General features: G+C 42.2%; 2 protein-coding genes across 20 annotated transcripts in view; one reads left to right on the forward strand and one right to left on the reverse strand.

The window, feature by feature from the left end:
* Window positions 1-41: 41 nt before the first annotated feature.
* MYCL (MYCL proto-oncogene, bHLH transcription factor) overlaps window positions 42-21,221 on the forward strand; it is a 92,054-nt gene continuing 70,874 nt past the window's right edge. The window contains exon 1 of the mRNA XM_064589378.1: window positions 42-182. Coding sequence (XP_064445448.1) covers window positions 42-182 — 141 coding nt within the window. The remainder of the gene's footprint in view (window positions 183-21,221) is intronic.
* MFSD2A (MFSD2 lysolipid transporter A, lysophospholipid) overlaps window positions 1,491-21,221 on the reverse strand; it is a 54,590-nt gene continuing 34,859 nt past the window's right edge. For 4 of the 19 annotated variants that reach the window (XR_010410980.1, XR_010410981.1, XR_010410967.1 and 1 more), the window contains exons 14-16: window positions 20,692-20,819; window positions 13,353-13,531; window positions 1,491-12,528 (exon numbers count right to left, since the gene is read on the reverse strand). Coding sequence is in view for 1 of the 19 variants with exons in the window: in XM_064589375.1 (XP_064445445.1) it covers window positions 20,624-20,819 (196 nt within the window). In the remaining 18 variants the exon portion in view is untranslated. Of the gene's footprint in view, window positions 12,529-13,352; window positions 13,532-17,122; window positions 17,263-17,526; window positions 20,820-21,221 lie in introns of those variants that run through there. The other 15 variants (XR_010410973.1, XR_010410978.1, XR_010410974.1 and 12 more) reach the window with 15 other exon arrangements.

Below are 21,221 nucleotides of genomic sequence, written 5' to 3' on the forward strand. Positions count from 1 at the left end.
CCATGCCCGGAAGGGAGAATCCTCACTAGACCCGAGGGCACATGGGAGAGAGTTCCGCCCCCAAAGCGAAAGCGGCCGGGGGAGCGCGCTCAAGGGTAGGCCACGCCTCTCCGCCAGAGTCGTCCGGGCCAATGAAGGGCCGAAATTACCGGCTAAGCTCCACCTCCGGAGAAGGAAGACAGGTGAGTGGTTAATTAGTGCTCCTATCACTGTGTCCTCAATGGCCGAGGCCGGTGCCTTATCCTCGCAGTAGGAAAGGGGACTTGGAGGGACTGGGAGGCAGGATTCTGAGGGCGAGAATCCCGGACAATCGTCCGTTCTCCAAGGAGATTGAAGCTAAGCTCCGCCTCTTTGGGCATGCGTACCTCAGTTTCCCCGTTTGTGACGTGGGGAGGCCGTTGGTCTGGACAGTGTTCTGGGGGTACCTGCCGAGGCTGGCGTGGCGGCGGAGGGGGTGGGTCGGTGGGGGCGCGTGGGCCCAGCCCTGGGTTTCTGGGCGTGTCCGCCATCGCCCCGCTCGCTCTTCCTCCGGGCTGGGAAGGTGGAGGCTCGCCCCACTTCCTGTTTGTTCCGTGTGCTCTGTGACCATAGATGGTCAGGTCTGGGGCCGCGCGGAAGCCTCCGCCCCGCGGTTTTGGAGTCCTTCCTCCCCGCGTGCTGGGTGTGGTCGCCGAGAATAAGACGAGCGGAATTAGAGAACATCCTGCTCCGCTCCGCTCCGCTCCGCTCAAACCCGGCTTGTGAGGCCGCCTCGCCGGGAGCGGGGCGTGCCCTGCCGCCTGCCACTTAGTCCGGGGGACGTTCTTCTCGGCGGCTACAGCCGGGGGTGGGGCGGGGGTGGGGGAGACTCGCTTCCGTGCTCCCCCGGCCTGGGATCAGCTTTGTTTCCTCAAGGCTCACACTTTCCAACCGGTGATTATCCTCCCACAAAGATTTATTTCCAGAAAAATTGGCGAGTGCTACTGTCCCCACTCCTTCAGCTAAACTTCTGTGACAGCTCCAAGCTTCAAGTTGAATGCAGGCGTTATATGCCAAAGTCACTCATTCAACAAATACAGTTCTTATAATAACAGCTACCATTTACTGCGTGCTGACAACGTGCCAGGCCTGTGCTGAATGCTTCAGAACATTTTCATGTAATCCTAATAGGAACGCTCTGTGGTAGGTACCATTATGGCCTCCAGTTTTCAAAATGAATAAGCTGAATTACTTGCCAAAGTCACAGAGTAACTTGGAACTTTGAAGGGAACACACTTATCTGATGAAATCCCATGAATTTAACCCCTACCATAGACCATACCAAAATAACATTTGCCACAGTTTCGAGACGGTGATGCCTCTGGATAGGGAGACATCCTGGGTTCCATTCCTGGCTTGGGCACTTTACTAGGGGTTAGATTGGCCAGGTTACCTGACTTGGCTGAACCTGGGCCTCTTTTTTAATTTTATGACTTCCAATATGTTAAAAAAAAAATGACTACATGACAAAATATGGTACAAAAAATGTATATTTTAAATATTTACATTGAACAAAAACACTGTGTCTCTCTCACACACACACATACAACACAAAAACTTTAACTTTATTCAAACATAACATCAAATGGTTATATTTGAGTGCTTTATGTATGTGAAGCCTATGGCAAATATCCTCCCTCGCCATCATTGTAAGCAGCTCTACATTTAGCCCTAAATATCTTTCTGAATTTAGAGACAGGAAATACTTAGACATGCATCCCAGGGGAAGGGGAAAGAGAGAAGGAAACAGGAAGGAGAAGAAAGAAAGGAAGAAAATGGGGATAATGATTTGTGGGGTTGAAATGAGAAACAGAAGCAATAACCTATATGAAACCACACTGTTAAGTGATTCTTCGTAAAGAGTGCACACATGAGTGAGTCACAACCCTGGCCCCCAAGGAACTTTTCATCTTTTAAGGAGTCTAAGCACAAGTACTTCTAACTCCAGTGGGAGGCAGTTTAAGAGCAGTATCTACCACTTTTATTTATTCATTTATTTATACACTGAAAAAAAAAATACTGAGTTCTTCCTCTGTGCTAGGCACCATGCTACTTTGCACAAGGCACAAGGAAGAGTATGTGAATGGACAAGTCAGACTCTCACTGCCCTCATGGAGCTTACAATCTATTGGGGAACAGGTATTGCCATCTGGGGCAGTCATCAGAAGTGCTGACTATTGGCTTCTAGCTTTTCCCTCCTCACTGATCTTGCCCAGTTTCTTATCCATGGTGGGCTCTCATCAGACACATGTCCAATGAGTACCTGGAATTCAGAATAGTCATTTCCTGGGCTGTGATGGGTGGGGAGAACATTGAAGAGCAAACATGAGTAAACAGTAGTGGAGGTGGACCCAGTGACTAGCTGAGGTGAGAGGATCCTATAGGAGATGAGGATGAAGAGAAAGAGGTTGAGCAACCCGTGCCAGACAGGAGAGGTAACACCTTAATGTGAAAGCAAGGAGGAGCTGGTCAGATTACATTTTAGAAATACAACTCTAACTGCAGGGTAGAGCATGGGCTTCTGCGGGGGGGGGGGGGGGGGGGGGCGGGACAAAGAGGCAGGGGGATCTGTTAGAAGACAGGTACAAAGGTAGCAAGGGTCTGAATCGAGGCTGTGACATGGGGATGCAGCAGAGATGCCATTGTTATAAAGGGCATCGTAAGGAGGAAGATGACAAGGAGAAAGACAAATGGCAGGGGGATGATCTAAATATGAACCTCCAGGTTAGATCTAGTTCCCCAGGTATATACTCCCATTGAATACTATGTTTCCCTTCCTGGCAGGTATCACAGCCTAATTGAATAATTATCTGTACACTTGTCTTTTAATGTTTCTTTCCCTGTAAGTAACTTGAGGTTAGAGTCTTTGCCTCTCTGGCACAAAATTGATACTCAATAGATATTTATGGGAAAATGTGACTAACTGAAAAGGGTGAGAGGGGCTAAGGTGGCTCTGAGACTTGGAGCATGGGTGAATAGAAGGCGGCAAGAAGACTGGATCAGGGCTTGGGGGTTTTGAGCCTCAGACTTCAAAATCATCCAGCCTGGGAAGAGAAAGGAATGCAGTGAATCATTTTGCAAGCAGAATTGCCAACAGAGATTTGATTGATTATCACAAAATTCCCTTCTTCATGTGTTTTGCCACTTTCGTATTTTGCCTGGATTTCAGCACATTCTAAACCTGCAGAATTGCTTTGTCTCTGAGGGTGCCACCCAAGATTCTTCCTTATCTCTCTGAGTTTCAGACACAGAAGTCTGGCGGTTCATCTGGAGCATTTCCCAGCCTGGCTCAGAGGATTGCCTGTATCTGTGCAGCCTGGCTCAGAGCCTGTCTGTATTTGGGCAGATCCTGTATCCCCCTGCCAGAAGGGATTGATAACAGACAACAATCTCTGTGAGCCCATATTTCTTCCTCTCCTAGAATAGGGTCCCAAGTCTCCAGCCTGAGTTAGGGTCTCAGGTCCAAAAATTACAAATCAACAAAAGAAATATTGGCAATATAATATAGTGGTTAAGATCTGGCTTTGATGGGGCGCCTGGGTGGCTCAGATGGTTAAGCGTCTGCCTTCGGCTCAGGTCATGATCCCAGGGTCCTGGGATCGAGTCCCGCATCGGGCTCCCTGCTCCTTGGGAGCCTGCCTCTCCCTCTGCTTCTCTCTCTCTCTGTCTCTCATGAATAAATAAATAAAATCTTTAAAAAAAAAAAAAAAGATCTGGCTTTGATGTCACTCAGACCTGAACTTGAATCCCACTCTGCCACTTACTGTTTGATCTGGGTCTAGTCAGTTAACCTCAAAGAAGGATATTAATACTCATCTTGAATGGTTGATATGAAGATTAGGAGAGAATTTATAAAACATCTGGCTCACAGTAAATATGAATGAGAAGTAACAATTATTACTCAATACATATAGTCTATTGCCTGTGTTCCTGGTGAAGGCCACCAGAAAGCAAAACAAGGTCTGGATGGTTCTACCAGAGCCATTGCTGTTACTGCCCCATCACCAGAAAGTTTCCCCACAGTGTCTGCTTCTTTACATTGCTACCTTTTGATCCAAAGTCTGGACCTGTGCCCTTGGCTGCAAGTACGACTAGATAAATCAATTAAGAATATGAATGCTGGGGCGCCTGGGTGGCTCAGTTGGTTAAGGGGCTGCCTTCGGCTCAGGTCATGATCTTCCCTCTACCCCTCCGCCCTGCTTGTGATCTCTTGCGTGTGCATGCTCTTTCTCTCTCAAATAAATAAATAAAATACTTTCTTAAAGAAAGGAATATGAATGTTTTGGCTGTAGACAACAGGACACATGAGTTTGGTGACTTTTTTCTTAAGTATATTTTTCCCAAGAAGAATAGAGGTAGGCAATTTTACTGGCTCAGTAAAATCAGCTGATACCTCTGTGATTCAGTTAGACTTATCCTTAGAGTTGCAAGTTGGCTGTCATAGCCCAAGCCATCACATCATGTTTAAGGAAAGAGGAAAAAGGAAGAGGAAGGTACAGCATCTGAAATTGGAAAGCTAGTTTTCTGAGGAACTCCACAAAGCATACCCTGCTTTCTATCTCATAGCCAGAACCAACAGTCAACAAACATTTCAGCTTCCTGGTCCCTCAAAGAGACACTTCCAAGGTGCACATTTCACAGTGTTTTTGAGGGTCCCCAGAAGGACCAAGCCCCAGCTGCCCACAGCAGTAACCCACTCATTAATGAGTCCTTTACTGGCTTTTCTCCCTATTCCAGAGTCATTTATCTCATGGAACCCATACTAAAGAGAATGGGATTAGCTGGCTCTGCAACCCTAAGAAAGTGATAGCATTGTCGGCTTTGATGCTGTAAGGGGCACTCTCTGTCTGGGATGTTACCCAAATATATAAAAGGGTTGCAGATGCTGAGTGTCCAGTAGGAATGATAGATGTCCACTATAATAAATGCCGGGAATGGCCCAACATCAACATATACTCTTCTTTCTATACTTACACTTCAAAAATGAAACAAAACTCCTCAGTAAAACAACACCTTTTATAACCTAAATTGTCATCACCGTACTCACCCCTCTACCCTCCCCCCAAAAAGGAATTGACAAAACTCTCATCAGTTACTTCATCCAGCTCCAAGTCCAAGATATCCAAATAATGTGTGTCTTCTGCTAGTTCCATAATGATGCTTCCTCAGTGTTCCTCAGCCTATGGACTGATCTTTAAAGTCAACCACCACAACATAGTACATCCTATATATGTTGCGGGGGAAAGGAGAAGAAAATTAGATACAATATGTAACTACTGAACTGACATGGCAAGAAACATTTCTATAGCAATCACAAGGTCTTAGTTGATGGTTTTGACTTCATGACTTTACATATCCATTACCCATTCCACATTCTCTGTCTTCAACCAGCACTTCAGTTCATCAGGGTCACAGCGACTGGACAAGAAAGAGGGCATGAAGGCATGCTGCAGTCTTCAAGGATCTGATCAAGAAGTGGCATATATTACTTCCACTACATTGCGTGAACTAGAATATAATCACATAGCTTGTAGTTGGGGCTGTGAGGTTTTTCTTCTTCCTTTTTTTTTTTTTTAAGTTAAGCCCATCGTGGGGCTTGAACTCAGGACGCTGAGATCAAGATCTGAGCTGAGATCAAGAGTCAGATGCTTAACCAACTGAGCCATCCATGCGGCCCAGGACTATGAGTTTTCTATAGGTGACTCAGACCTTCTCTCCTAAGGGATTGGAGGTCTTGCCTGTCCTGCCTGTAAAATATTCCCATAACATTCTGCACTAAACATGGCAGGAGTAGGAGGACCGCTAAGGATCCCCTGAATTATATCCCTAATCCTCCCTTCCTATAGTATAGTGACAGTTCTCCTTTGCCTTGATAATAGGCTCATTCACCCGAGCCAACCATCATAATCCAAGACATGCATGTAAAGTTTAACAATAGGCTCTCCAAGCCCAGATTTGTAGCATTTGCCAATTTCTGTAGTATAAATACTCCCACCGTGGCCAGTTTTTAACTAACAATATGTCACTGAATATAGAGTTGAGAAAAAGGCACTGTGGTATATGGAATAATGGCTCTCCAAAGATGACCACATCCTAATCTCTGGGACCTGTGAATATACTATCTTACATGGCAAAGGGACTTGGCAGATTTGATGAAATTAAGGATATTGAGATGGAGAGATTATCCAGGTAGGCCCAATGCAATCAACATGGAACCTTATCAGGAAAGGAAGTCAGCGTTAGAAAGAGATGTTACAAGAAAGCAGAAGTCTTAGTTATACGACCAAGGAATATAGGCAGCCTCCAGAAGCTGGAAAAGTTAGGCAACCAATTTTCCTCAGAGCTTCTGGTAGGAACACCTGGGCTCACACCTTGATTTTAGCCCCAGAAGACACACTTCCGATTTCTGATCTTCCGAACTCTAACAAATTTGTGTGCAGCTACTAAACCTGTGGTAATTTTTTATAGCAACAGTAGGAAACTGACACAAGCACCCAGTCAACTCCTGCAAACCTGTATGAGCTGCCTCTAGAACACCAAGTTAACTTTTTTCTTTTTTATCTCTTACCTAGTGACGAGACAAGCCCAAATTGGCAAATGGCAGCCTTACTGTGCAGTCCAGTGGAAGTATTCCCATGTCCTCTGGTGGGAGCATGCCTCCCTTGGGTAATAGAACTTGTGAAGAGCCATGGTCAGAATCACAGAGACATGAAGATCAACATTTAAGAGTCAGTTAGATAGGACAGAATTACCACTCCATATTTACCCTCTTTTCCTGCGTTCCATCTATTTTGTTCTACGTGAAAGGCTACTGCACATTTGCTTACCGGTGCACAATTTACAGCGCTTCCTATAGAACTTCAGTCTTGTAAGGTGTTGTCCCTTACTTATGGCCATGGACTGGGCACCTTTTGTACCCATTGGTGCACCTTTCTACTCCAGCCTTTGCTGTGGCTACCAGGTGCTTGCAGGTGTGACCTAACAGCCCATGGCTTCCACTGCTTTCTCCAAGTATCTTGCTTTCTGCCCCAGGGCTTCTTTCATGGAATTCACCTCGTGGGTTGTCTGTGGGAACTTGCACTGTGATTTTGATACATGTGTCAACCTAAAAGTGCCAACTTGAGAGTTCGAAGGAGTTAACCAGCAACTGGGAAACCCTTGACCAATGAAGGACAGGAGCCAGTGCATAAATATTCCCTCTTCCTTCCCTGGTTGGACAATTATGAGGCACATTCTACAGTGCTGCAGAGTATTTCCAGCAGAATCGACATCCACATGCCCAAAGCAGTGACCTTCTGGATCAGTCGTCCTTGGATTGGCTTTCCTGGTTTGCCTGTTTTACCCTTCCTACTCTCTGACTCCTGTTCCTTGGGATCACTCCTAAAAATAAACTACCTGTTTGCACGCCCTTGTCTCAGACTCTGCTTTTGGGGGAAATTAAGTCTAAAAGATTTGGTAGTAGAAGTGACCCAAGAGAGACACCTGGGTGGCTTAGTCGTTAAGCATCTGCCTTCGGCTCGGGTCATGATCCCAGGGTCCTGGAATCGAGCCCCTCATCGGGCTCCTTCCTCAGCGGGAAGCCTGCTTCTCCCTCTACCACTCCCCTGCTTGTGTTCCAGCTCTCACTGTGTCTCTCTCTGTCAAATAAATAAATAAAACCTTAAAAAAAAAAAAAAAGAAGTGACCCAAGAAAGCAGATTCTCAGCATAGGATTCTAGAACTGGATCAGACCTCAATGAGCACCCCATTCTTGGTGATTCATGCAGTAGTGATAACCCTTGACAATGCAGTAGCCTCATAATTACTAAAATTCTCACCAGTGGCATACTGTAATAAGGTGTATAAGAAAGGTGAAGCATTGACTTAAGAGACAGAGGTAACATTTGAATGGCTTGTGGCAATAGTATTATAAGGATTATGGTGTCAGCTGGCTTTAGTTAATGGCTTTTGAAGTCTGGGGAAAAAAGTTAACAGGTTAGCTAGCAACATGAATATCTATATCTATAGCTATATATCTATATATTTCAACCTTGGCTTGAGTGTTACACTGAACTGAAGTTACTCACTTCTTCTTCATCAGTCATTTCTTTCTGTCCCTTTCCCTAACTTCTCTGCTGCATGTGACAGTTCCTAAAAGTTCATTCTTAGGTTCTCTATTCCTTATTCTTTCCACTGATGAATTACCCTTGTCTCATGTCTTTAGTTATTATTTAGTTTCATTTCAGTGTCTCTCTGGTGTGTCTGCCATCCTTTTTTTTTTTTTATAAAGATTTTATTTATTTATTTGAGACAGAGAGAATGAGAGAGAGCATGAGAGGGAGGAGGGTCAGAGGGAGAAGCAGACCCCCTGCCGAGCAGGGAGCCCGATGCGGGACTCCAGGATCATGACCTGAGCCGAAGGCAGTCGCTTAACCAACTGAGCCACCCAGACGCCCTGTCTGCCATCCTTTTATTTAGCTTTAGGTTCTTGAACATCTTGCTTCAAATGTGCTAAATGACATTGGACAGTGAGTGTGTCAGTAAATTGCCACAAGATGGCAGCCTTGCTAATTTTGGCTTCAAGTTGGAGGGAGTAGGAGTGACTTCTAAAAAGAGTTTAATCTTATTTATTTAACATTTGTTGAAAGCCTGCTCAATACCTGGTCTTTTAATATATTAGTATTGGGTTTTAAAAAAATTCACGAAAGTTAAGTATAATCCCCTTTGCAGATGAGAAAACTGAGTTGAAAATGGTTAACTTGCGCAAAGTCAGGACCTAGATTTGAAACCAGTTTTCTGACTCCAAACCCCATTCTCTTTCCATTACGTAAGTGAATCTCAAGCTACAACAGTATTATTTAGGGGTTTTTGTTTTTGTTTTCGTTTTAATTACAAGTAACCGAAAACCAACTTGAGCTAGTTTAACAACAACACAATAAAGCTTTTAGGAATGCCTCATGGAAGCCTAAAAGGAAACGATGTCTTGGCTTTAAAAGAGAGAATAGAGCTAGGAATTGGAAAGCCTTCAAGACTCAGAGGAGGAAGGACAGAAAAATGGGGGAGGGGAAGAGAAAGGGAAAGCTGGGGTGGCCTAAGAGATTAAACTCTGCCCCATTCCTCATTCAACTAGAATAGTCCCATTTTTAATGCATTTTACCTATTGGGGCCCTGATGTCAGGTTCTGTTTGAAAAATAAGGATTATAGGGGTGCCTGGGTGGCTCAGTTGTTAAGTGTCTGCCTTCAGCTCAGGTCACGGTCCCAGGGTCCTGGGATCGAGCCCCATATCGGGCTCCCTCCTTGGAAGGGAGTCTGCTTCTCCCTCTCCCACTCCCCCTGCTTGTCTTCCCTCTCTCACTGTGTCTCTCTCTGTCAAATAAATAAAATCTTAAAAAAAAAAGAAAGAAAAAGAAGGTTTGGATATATTAGACAGTGCTTTTAAACCACTGGTGTAATGTATGAAGCCATTCCCATATTACTGGACATTTAGGGCTGTTGAGGTTTTCCTAATTTTTCACTCTAGTAAGTAAAATTGTGATGCATATTCTTTCATATTGTCCTGGACAGTGCATGAAGCCATCTAGTACTTCCGTTTCTCCTGACCTTTACAACTTCCCTTAAGGGAGGAAAGGGGTGAGGAGTGTAGCCTTAGGCAATTCTAGCCTGTGCCCAAAGGCCAGTGCTATTTGGGCCTTCCCTGATGGTCAGCCAGTCCAGAAATACGTAGCGCGCATCTAACTACATGCCAGGTACTACTGAGCACTGTGGACGCAATGGTGAATAAAATAGGTACAGCCTCTCATCATGGAGCCTAGTAGGGAAGACGGACATGAAACAGATAGTCCACTAAATAATTACAAGAATCTGAAGCAAAGTGCTGTGTCAGAGAAGTTCAGAAGGTTAAGGAAATACACAACACAGTGAGATGACCTAATCTCGGGGGAGAGGGGGCATTAGGGCAGGCTGCCCTGAGGAAATGTTATTTAATCTGAGACTTGCGAGATCGAGCCCCATGTCCAGTTCCACACTGAGGGTGGAGCCTGCTTAAGATTCTCTCTCCTTCTCCTTCTGCCCTTCCCTGCTCGCACATGTGCGCTCTCTCTCTCTCTCAAAAAAAAGGAAAATGGAAGGTACACAACAGAGCCAATATAAAATCCTACAAGCATATGTTGATTAGAGTTTAGTCCAACTGCCTGAGACTCATTCTTGTTCACTGTGGTTTTTGGCTCCAGTGTCTGGGCTCTTGATTCCACCCTCTGAATCATCCTTTCTTTCTCATAAGAAAATTCAGTTAGCAACTGGGTAGCCTCAAGGCCCTTCCAGCCCTCTGCCATGCAGTTCCAAAGCCAATGCCAATGTTTTAGGCTTTTGTTATGGCAACATCCATACCAAACTGTTTCATTATTGCTACATAGTGAATCACCCCCCAAATTTAGAAGCTGTATAAATTGGAGTCCTCTCAGAAGCAGATGACAAGGATGGAATCAGAAGTCCAAGGAGGCAATGCCTGTGAAAGATAAAGATGAGAGGAAGTAGGAGTAGACAGGGAGAATCTTCAGACCATGATGTGGGACCTACACCTGTAACAGAAAGACTGGGTAGAAAATGCTTCAGAGTTGCATTTTCTGAAGCGGGGCAGAGAAGCTCTGAAGAAGACTTGGCCAGACTTATTTCCCATTACAGCCCCACAAGAGGGAGAAATGGCCCAGCTTCAGTATGCCCACTGGGCTTAGTCATCAGCTGGGACTAATCCAGGGAGAGTGTGCCTTGGCATGAATGTCGTGGCAAATCCCAACAGTATGACAGTTGGCAGATGTCAGCTACCTAAGCTCTTCACAGCAGTTCTTTTCTAAAAGGTATATCTAAGAGCTCATGCACACAGTCCGTCCCTTGCACTGCTCAGGATCCAATCTTCCACACATCTTTGGAAAGCAGCTCCTCCTTCCAGGCCTCTCTTATTGAAGGAAAACTTAGAAGAGGGAGGTTAATGGTAGGAACTATAGCTCCCATTGCTGCAAATGGTTGAATTGTCTCTTTTTTTTTAAATTAATTTAGAGACTCTTATTGTATATTACAGGTATTAATCCCTTTTCAATTCCATATATTGCAAACATTTTTCCAATTCATCCTTTGACTTTGTTATCTTTTCCGTTATTAAAAAAATGGATTTTGCCGAGGTCAAATAAACCTAACTTTTCCTTTTTTAACCTTTAAACTTTAATGCACCCAGAATTTATTTCTGAATGTAGTGAGTTTGGGAGTCCCATCTTACTTTCTTTCTGGTGGTTGGCTAATTGTGCCAGTGCCATTTATTAATTTTACTAAATAAACCACACATTCCTCACTGAATTAAAATACCATTTTGTCATTCCTAAAATCTTCATGTACACATGTCTGAACTCAGTCTATTTTTATGCTAACATTTACTTTTTCATAATCAGTATTTTATTATTTTTTTGATGATCAGAACACAGACACTATGAACAATTTGTACATAATTCTAAGTATTGAAAATCAAAGTTACATGGCTGTAATAATTTTTTTTATGGCTGTAATAACTTTCTGAACAACTTTGCAATGTTCTAGCTTAAAAATTGCAATCGATTTGTTCATAAAAAGAGAATATCAAATACCAGTATCTTAAAATACTGATGAACTATTAGGTGTAAAACTCCACATATTTATAGTTAAAATCAAGCATAATGCCTATACCATAAAATTTTCGAATACTTCATATCCCATTAACAAAGAATGAAAAAACTAGATCATACCATGCAAAAGATGTCACAGATGGCATACAATTATGACAGTTGTTTTGTTTTGTTTTAAGGTTTGATTTAATATATTTTTATTTAGAAAACTTTACCCAATATTAGAGAGTATATATTTTCATCAAGCATTTCCATGGAGCTTTTGTAAATATTGTCCGTACTCTAGACCATGCTCTACCTTTGTTGAAAACAAGTCTCAAATACCAAAGAATCAGTATTTTACTTACCACATTGTGTGTCTACCTCATAATTGGAGGACAATAATAGCAACACCTTAAAATATTCTGTATGTTTGGAAATATTAAAACATACTGCTAAACTGTTCAAATAAGACAGCATATAGGAAATCAGAAAATACTTAGAGCTGACTTAAAAAATACAATATATTGGATGCCTGGGTGACTCAGTCGGTTAAATGTCTGCCTTCGGCTCAGGTCATGATCCCAGGGTCCTGGGATCAAGTCCTGCATCGGACTCCCTGTTCAGTGGGGAGTCTGCTTCTCCCTCTGCCCCTCTCCCTGCTTGTGATCTCTCTCTCTTTCTCTCTCTCAAATAAATAAATAAATAAATAAAATCTTTAAAAAAAATACGATATATTAGGGGCACCTGGGTGGCTCAGTCGTTAAGTGTCTGCCTTCAGCTCAGGTCATGGTCCCAGGGTCCTGGGATCGAGCCCCGCATCGGGCTCCCAGCTCAGCGGGAAGCCTGCTTCTCCCTCTCCCACTCCCCCAGCTTGTGTTCCCTCTCTCGCTGCGTCTCTCTCTGTCAAATAAATAAATAAAATCTTTAAAAAAAGAATACGATATATTAAAACTTATGGAATGTGCTTAATGCATAGCCTGAGTGCTCATATTAGAAGATAAACCAATTACTTAAAAAGCTGAGCGTCGGGGTGCTTGGCTGGTTCAATTCGTAGAACATGCAACTGACTCTTGATCTTGGGGTGGTGTGTAGAGATTGCTTAAAAATAAAATCTTAAAAAAATTTTTTTAAATAAATAAAAAGCTAAGTGTTAAATTCAAGAAGTTAGAGAACAGCAGAACTGATCCAAAAAAATAGAAGTAATGAGATATAAAAATAAGAGGAGAAACTAAATAAATAGAAAACAAATACATATGATTAAAAAAAGGTTGGCAGGACACCTGGGTGGCTCAGTCGTTAAGTGTCTGCCTTCGGCTCAGGTCATGATCCCAGGATCCTGGGATCGAGTGCCACATCGGGCTCCTTGCTCAGCTGGGAGTCTGCTTCTCCCTGTTCCCCTCCCCCAGCTTGTACTTGTCCTTGTTCTCTCTCTCTCTCTCTCTCTCTCAAAAATAAATAAATAAAATCTTTAAAAAATAAAAATAAAAAGATAAAAAAAGATTGGCAGAGGCAAAAGCTGATTCTTTGAGAAAAGTCATAAAAGAGACAAAACTCTAGTGAAATGATGAAGAGAAGGAACAAAAAAATTTTAAGTAAAAAAGAAGACATACTACAGATAAAACAGAGACTGATGGAGTAACATATTTAAAAACTATTTACCAAAACAAAACAAAACAACAACAACAAAAAACTATTTACCACAGCTCACCCTCTAGCCAACATACCTCACATCCATCAAATATGCAAAATACATTCAACCTCCTGCCAGGACATTCTCATCACATTATGGTGTCAGCTCAACGTACAGGACCTCATCCTCTAAATGAGGTCGAGTTGTAGATGAGACTCTTCAGATGTGGTTCCTCTTGATCTGGAGATATGTGAAATGAGTAAATCAAGTTGTCTGCAACACAAACATAGTATACATTGGTGTTATGGGGTTAGGATAATGCAAAAAACATTTAAAGAGGTGGGGAAGGATAGGAAAAAGTCAGTGTTTTGTAGTAATTCTGAAACCCATGCAATTCTGAAACCCCCAAACCCCATGAATATGTTTCTATTTACTTGATTGTGACTCAGTCCTGCTTCCTGGGAATGATTCTTTTTTTTTTTTTTAAGATTTTATTTATTTATTTGAGACAGAGAGAATGAGAGAGAGAGCACATGAGAGGGGGGAGGGTCAGAGGGAGAAGCAGGCTCCCCGCTGAGCAGGGAGCCCGATGCGGGACTCGATCCCGGGACTCCAGGATCATGACCTGAGCTGAAAGCAGTCGCTTAACCAACTGAGCCACCCAGGCGCCCCCCTGGGAATGATTCTTTGTGGCTCTGAGCTGCTTTGTGGATTCGTGATTCTTCACTTTGAGTCATCCTTCCTTTCTTTTTTTTTAAAAGACTTTATTCATTTGAGAGAGAGAGGGAAAGAGCATAAGCAGGAGGGAGGGGCAGAGGGAGAGGGAGAAACAGACTTCCTGCTGAGCAGGGAGCCTGATGCAGGCTCATCCGACGATCCTGGGATCATGACCTGAGCCAAAGGCAGATGCTTAACCCACTGAGTCATCCAGGCGCCCCTCATCCTTCCTTTCTCATAAGAAGTGGCTCATATTCCACTGGGTGATGTATGGAATTGTTGAGTCACCATATTGTACACCTGAAATTAACATAACACTGTACACTAACTATACTGGAATTAAAACTTTAAAAAGGAAATGGCTCATATTTGCTGCTGTGTAGACTTCACAGACTGCTTCTTACCCATAGAAAGTTGGGAGTTTCCAGGGCTCTTTTCATTTTGAACTGTCCTTTTCACTTGAAGCCGGTGGTGTTTCCACAATGTAGTTCTCTTACATTTTATGTTTTTGTGAAGCTCCTTTCTACCTTGGTCTGAGATTCAGTATACTAAAGGAAAAACACCCTTAAGATTTTTTTTGTTAAAGGTTTATTTTATTTATTTTAGAGAGAGAGTGCACATGCACTCTGGGGGAGGGGCAAAGGGAGACAATCTCAAGCAGACTCCTTGCTGAGCCCAGACCTGTCATGGAGCTCAATCCCACAACCTGGAGATCATGACCTGGGCCAAAATCAAGAGTCGGACTCTCAACCAACTGAAACACCCAGGTGCCCCAACACCCTTAAGATTCTTAAAAGTTCTCTTGTCTAGTAAGAAAAAGAGTAAGAGGGATTTTATTTATTTATTTATTTTTAAAATATTTATTTAAGTAATTTCTACACCTAACGTGGGACTCAAACTCACAACTTCAAGACCAAGAATCGTGCACTTCTCTGACTGAGCCAGCCAGGTGCCCCAGTAAGAGGTATTTTAACATTCTTAGAGGCCACTTCATTTACTTGAGAGGATCTATGAAATGTGCACTTAAAACTTCCTAAAATCTTAACAAAAATTCTTAAAACTGCACTCTCGACTCCATCTTTATCTTAAGAGTATTCTTCCTTTGAGAAACTTTTGATGGCTAGAAAGACTGTCCTGAGCCCCTCACATACCCTCTAAACTCTTTGAAGCTAAACAGTTCCCTTTTTAGCTTATCTCTCTCTTCCTGTACCTTATCATAGACAGCTAAAAGAAACCAGTTGGCACTTAGAACATTCTGCCTAGAGATCTCCTTAGCCAAATTCACCCATACATTAAGTGTACTTTTTATTTTGTGTTTTATCACAGATGACATTCTTATTTATTTATTTATTTGTTTGTTTGTTTGTTTATTTGGGGAGCGAGTGAGTGAGCACGTGGGGGGTGGGGGGATGGATGGGAAGAGGGAGAGGGAGAGAGAGAATCTCAGATCTCAGGCAGGCCATGCTCAGCAGCAGAACCTGATGCAGGGCTTGATCTCATGACCCTGAGATCATGACCTGAGCCGAAACTAAGAGTCAGACACAACCTACTGAGCCACCCAGGAGCCCCCAAGTGACATTGTTCTGAGTGTTTTACTACTGCATTACAGGAGTTGCCTTTCTCCCACCTCCAATGACAATTTCCTTTCTTGCCTTCAAATATCACTAACAGTCTCCTTGAGGCCCTGCCAGCTTCCAGCCACTACTGGTCCCAAGCCATTGCCACATGGTTTAGGTTTTTGTCACAGCAGCATAATACTTCTAGTATCAATTTCTGTCCTAGTTATCTATTAGTTCATAAGAAACCACATCAAAACTTACTAATTAAAACAACAACTTATTATCCCTTATGCTTTGGTGGGTTGACTGAGCTCAGTTGGGCAGTCCTCATTTGGGGTGTCTCATATGATTACCCTCAGATAGTAGGTGGGACTGGAGCCATCTGAAGCCTTGACTGGGCTGGATATCCAAGCTGACTCATTCACATAACTGGAAGTGGATGCTGGCTTTCTGCTGGGAGCTTAGTTGGGTCTGTCAATCAAAGTGACTACAGGTAGCCCATACACAGGGTTTGGGATTCTCACACTATGATGTCTGGGTTCTGAGAGGGACTATCTTAAGAAAAAACATTCTAAGATTCCAGATGAAAGCTACAGTGTTTCTTATGATCGGAGGAAGTCCCAGAACAGTACTTCCTCTACATTCTACTGATTAAGCAAGTCAGCATTCTGTTGATTAAGTGAGTCATTAAGTCCATTCCAGGTTCAAGGGGAGGGATAATGCCAGAGAGGCAATGAATCATGTTCATCCCTGGAGACTATCTACAAAATCAACTTTTGTAACCTAAGGGCAGGGAGAAAAAATTTTTAACTCTGAAAAGTGCAACTTGAATGGATTAGATTATATTAAAATCAAAACCTTTGGTTCAGTGAAGGACTGTGTGGGCAAAGTGAAAAGACAGATGACAAAATGAGAAAAGATACTTTCAATGTCTAATGCCAGTAAGAGATTTTTATCTAAGAGCAGAGTTCAGCAAACTCTTTCCATAAACAATCAAACAGTGAATATTTTAGCCTGATTTTGTGATCCATTTGTTCTCTGACACAATTTTTCAACTCTACTGTTGTAGCTGGGAAGCGGCCACAGGCAGAAAGTGAATGGGTGTGACTCTGTTCTAATAAAATTTTATTTACCAAAACTGGAAGTGGGCCAGTTTGGGTCTGTGAGCCATAGTTTGCTGATCCCTGATCTAGAAAAGACAACGAACTCCTGTATATCAACAAGAAAAATACAGCAACTCCAATTTTAAAAATAGAAAGGGATATAAGTAGGCAATACACAGCAGAGGAAAATCAGAAGAGTAATAAGCATATGAAGAGATATTTAAACTAAATTATAATCAGAGAAATATAAATTAACAATGAGATATTACTTTACATCTAATCAGACAGCAAAAATTAGGGAGATAATGGTGAGCTTTGTTGAGGAAATAGGGACTCTTCATGATGGGAATAAAGACAGGTGCAGGGGCACCTGGGTGGCTCAGTCTGTCAGATAAATAAATAAAATCTTAAAAAGAAAAAAAGACAGGTGCAACTATTCTAGAGTACAATATGGTGGCACATAGTTTAATAGTGTATGTGTATACCTAATGACTCAGCAAATCTGCTCCCAAGTCTGTATCTCAATGAAATTCCCACACAAGTCCTTAAGGAGTCATGAACTAGAATGTTCATTGCAGCATTACTTGTGGTGCAGAAGAGTGGAGACCATCTGAATTTCTGTCATCTGAAGAGTAAATACATAAAATGTAGTGAATGTACACCAGAGAGTACTATATAGCAGTTGGGAGCAATGAGTTAGATACACAGTGCTGGTTTTAACAAGTCAGAATAAGTTATAAACACAAACCACTTATGCAAATGTAAAATATATAGGCACAAAACAATATCTGTTTTGCAAGAACACAAACACGAAGCTATATATCAAACACAAACAAAAATTACAGTGGTTGTCTATGGAGTAGGAAAGGAAGTGATTATGGAATGAAAGGGAATATATAGAGAGAGAACATTGCATGCACCAATGATGATAATGTGCCATGAAATGAGGAAAATGATTAACTGCATCTGAGGTTAAAATAAAAATAACAGATAATATAAAATGCCAGAGTGTCAGTTTTTCTTTTGAAGGAGTAAAGAAGGCAACTCCAAAGGAAGATGAACCTCAACAAAAACTGTGAACCTCCCCATTCAGTTCTCTTTACTTGGGATTAGCCACACACAGGCTAGCATGTGAAAGAGTGTGCTGGGTAGCCAGCATGAAAAACATCTGAACAATAGTGTGCAATGTCTGTTTGAGGTTACCAAGGTTTGAATTCGTGTATTCCAAATTCTGAATGTGTATTGATGACAGCGAAAGAAGTGTAGGTTATATCTGAATCCACCTACCCATGCATAGTATCCAATATCCATAGTATGATTCCATTTTCATTAAAAAATACCATTGTAGGGATGCCTGGTTGGCTCAGTCAGTAGAGCATGCAACTCTTGATCTTGGGGTTGTAAGTCGAGCCCCACATTGAGTGCAGAGATTATTTAAAAAAAATAAAATCATAAAAAATGTACTGTTATATATTAATACATATATACATACAAAAAAAGTTGGAGGACTTTGCTCTAAACTGTTGACAGAGGTACCCATGGGGTGGGTGTGTCAGAGATTGGTCAATAATTCATTAAATCTCTTTCCTCTTCCTTCTAGACACCCATTAGCTTATATCTCTCAGCCACCCTTGCAGATAGGAATGAACACGTGCCTGAGATCTGGTCAATAGAATTGACAATTCTCCATGCTCTTTCTCCTTCTATGGCTACTTTGGAAGGTCTGTGTTCAATATGCAGACACAAGATGAAAGGAGCCTGGGCCCCTGAATCATTGTTTAGAAGAGAGCAGTTTAATGATCAGAAGGAAAAAATATTTTTTATTTTATTAGGCATCTGAGATCTCAGGGTTTGTTAAACTGCTGGTATACCTTAACTCATACAGCAGTATTTAGGAATCTTTAACTTTCTATATTATACATTTAGGTATTGTTTGCATTTTGTAGAACTTTCTTTTTTATTATTTTTTTCTTTTCTTTCTTTTTTTTAAACCAGTAAAAATGGGTTTATTTGGGAATAGCAGAGAATTAGAATCCAGGACAAACAAGCTACAGCAAAAATCATAGGCAACTTCTTATAATGCATTTATAATTAGCCTTCTATCCAATATATATTTTTTAAATTAATGTTTCATAATTTATAATCAACTCTTTTTCCTTGTTCTCTGAGTAATTCCTTCTTTTTTTTTTTTTTAAGATTTTTATTTATTTATTTGACAGAGAGAGACACAGCGAGAGAGGGAACACAAGCAGGGGGAGTGGGAGAGGGAGAAGAAGGCTTCCCGTGGAGCAGGGAGCCCGATGTGGGGCTCGATCCCAGGACTCTGGGATCACGACCCGAGCCGAAGGCAGACCCTTAACGACTGAGCCACCGAGGCGCCCCTCTGAGTAATTCCTTCTTAACATTTTTGTAGTAAACGCAAAGTTGAATGGTGTTACTGGATGGCTGATTGTCCAAGGTGTAGAAGTATAGAAGTCAGCTTGCTATCCTTTTTGGTTCTCTTTCTTTCTTTTTTTAAAAAAAAGATTTATTTATTTATTTGAGAGAGAGCCCATGTGCCTGGGGGGAGGGGCAGAAGGAGATGGGGAGAGAATCCCAAGCTGACTCCTTGCTGAGCACAGAACCTGATGCAGGGCTAGATCCCAGGACCCTGAGATCACAACCTGAGGCGAAACCAATAGTCAGATGCCACCCAGGTGCCCCTCTTTTTCATTTTCTTAATTAAGATATAATTTACACACTATAAAATTCACCCTTCTAAGTATACAAAATTCAGTAGTTTTTTTTTTTTTTTAAAGATTTTATTTATTTATTTGACAGAGAGAGACAGCGAGAGAGGGAACACAAGCAGGGGGAGTGGGAGAGGGAGAAGCAGGCTTCCCCGCAGAGCAGGGGGCCCGATGTGGGGCTCTATCCCAGGACCCTGGGATCATGACCTAAGCCAAAAGCAGATGCTTAACGACTGAGCCACCCAGGTGCCCCCAAATTCAGTAATTTTTAATGTATTTATCAGGCCTTGCAACCGTCACCACATATCCAGAACATTTCCCTCACCTCAAAAAGAAGCCCCATGCCCTTTAGCAGTCATCATTCCCCATGGCCCCCACCCAGCATCTGACAACCACTGATCTACTTTCTGTCTCTATGAATTTTCCCATTCTGTGCATTTCATATAAATGGAATCTACAATATGTGACCTTTTGTGTCTGGCTTCTTTCACTAAGCACAATATTTTCAAGGTCTATCTATGTTGCATCATATATTACTACTTTACTCATTTTATGTGTGAATACTATTTCATTTATGGATATACCATATTTTGTTTACTTATTCATCAGTTGATGGACATTTGAGTTGTTTCCACTTTCTGACTTATGAATAGTGATGCTATGTACAAGTTTTTGTATGAACATATGTTTTTTCAATTTCCTGGGGTATATACCTGGGAGTAAAATTTCTGGGTCATACGGCAACTCTATGTGTAACTTTTTGAGCAACTGATAAACTATTTTCAGCAGTAGCTGTATCATTTTGTATTCCCACCAACAATGTATCAGGGTTCCAATTTCTCAACATTCTCTCTAACGCTTGTTATTGTCTGTCTTTGATTATGGCAATCCTAGTGGGTATAAAGTGGTATTTCATTGTGGTTTCAATTTGCATTTCCCTAATGATTAATTTCTTTCTATTTTAATGTGTGTGTGTGTGTGTGTGTGTGTGGTGATGTGAAATTACTTTGCTATAGTGATAAGGTATTTGTGGATTATATGTTAAAGAAAACATAAAACAGAGAGTTGGTTCTATTCTCTCCCATGTTTTTCATTCATCTCTTCTCCCCCACAACAAACAAAAAGACAATAAATTCATTTTAACTTCTTTATGTAGCAAGGTGGCTAGGTGGGATACAGTTTGGGAGTCAGTGCTTCTCATAAGTGAAATTCATTAATACCCTTCTCTCCACCTCCACATATCTATTTAAAGCTTAGTCAGCTCAGGCTGCCTTGACAAAATACCATAGACAGGTGGCTTGAAAAACAGAAATTAATTTTCTCACAGTTCTGGAGGCTGAAACGTCTAAGTTGAAGGTGCCAACTGATTCGGTTTCCGTTGAGACTCTCTTCTTGGCTTGCAGACAGCCACCTTCTTGCTATGTCCTCACATGGCCTTTCCTCAGTGCATGCTCTTCGGGAGGGAGAGGGGGAGAGAGAGAGAGAAGAGAGAGAGAAAGAGATGATGCGAGTACTCTGGTGTCTCTTCTTATAAGGACCCTAATCCTAACAGGTCAGGAGAGCCATCCTCCTGACCTCATTTAACCTTAATTGTTTCCTTAAATGTTCTATCTCCAAATACAGCCACACTAGGGGTTTAGGGCTTCAACATATGAATGGGGAGCAGGGAACACAAACATTCAGTATATCCATTGATTTCTTAAGAACCTCCCGAGAAGGGGCGCCTGGGTGGCTCAGTCGGGTTAGCGTCTGCCTTCGGCTCAGGTCATGGTCCCAGGGTCCTGGGATCGAGCCCCACATCAGGCTCCCTGCTCAGTGGGGAGCCTGCTTCTCTCTCTCCCTCTGCCTGCCACTC

This window comes from Mirounga angustirostris, unplaced genomic scaffold (genome assembly GCF_029215605.1).
Source record: "Mirounga angustirostris isolate CCGP_5_RB_7025 unplaced genomic scaffold, mMirAng1.0.hap1 SCAF_4, whole genome shotgun sequence".
NCBI lineage: Eukaryota > Metazoa > Chordata > Mammalia > Carnivora > Phocidae > Mirounga > Mirounga angustirostris.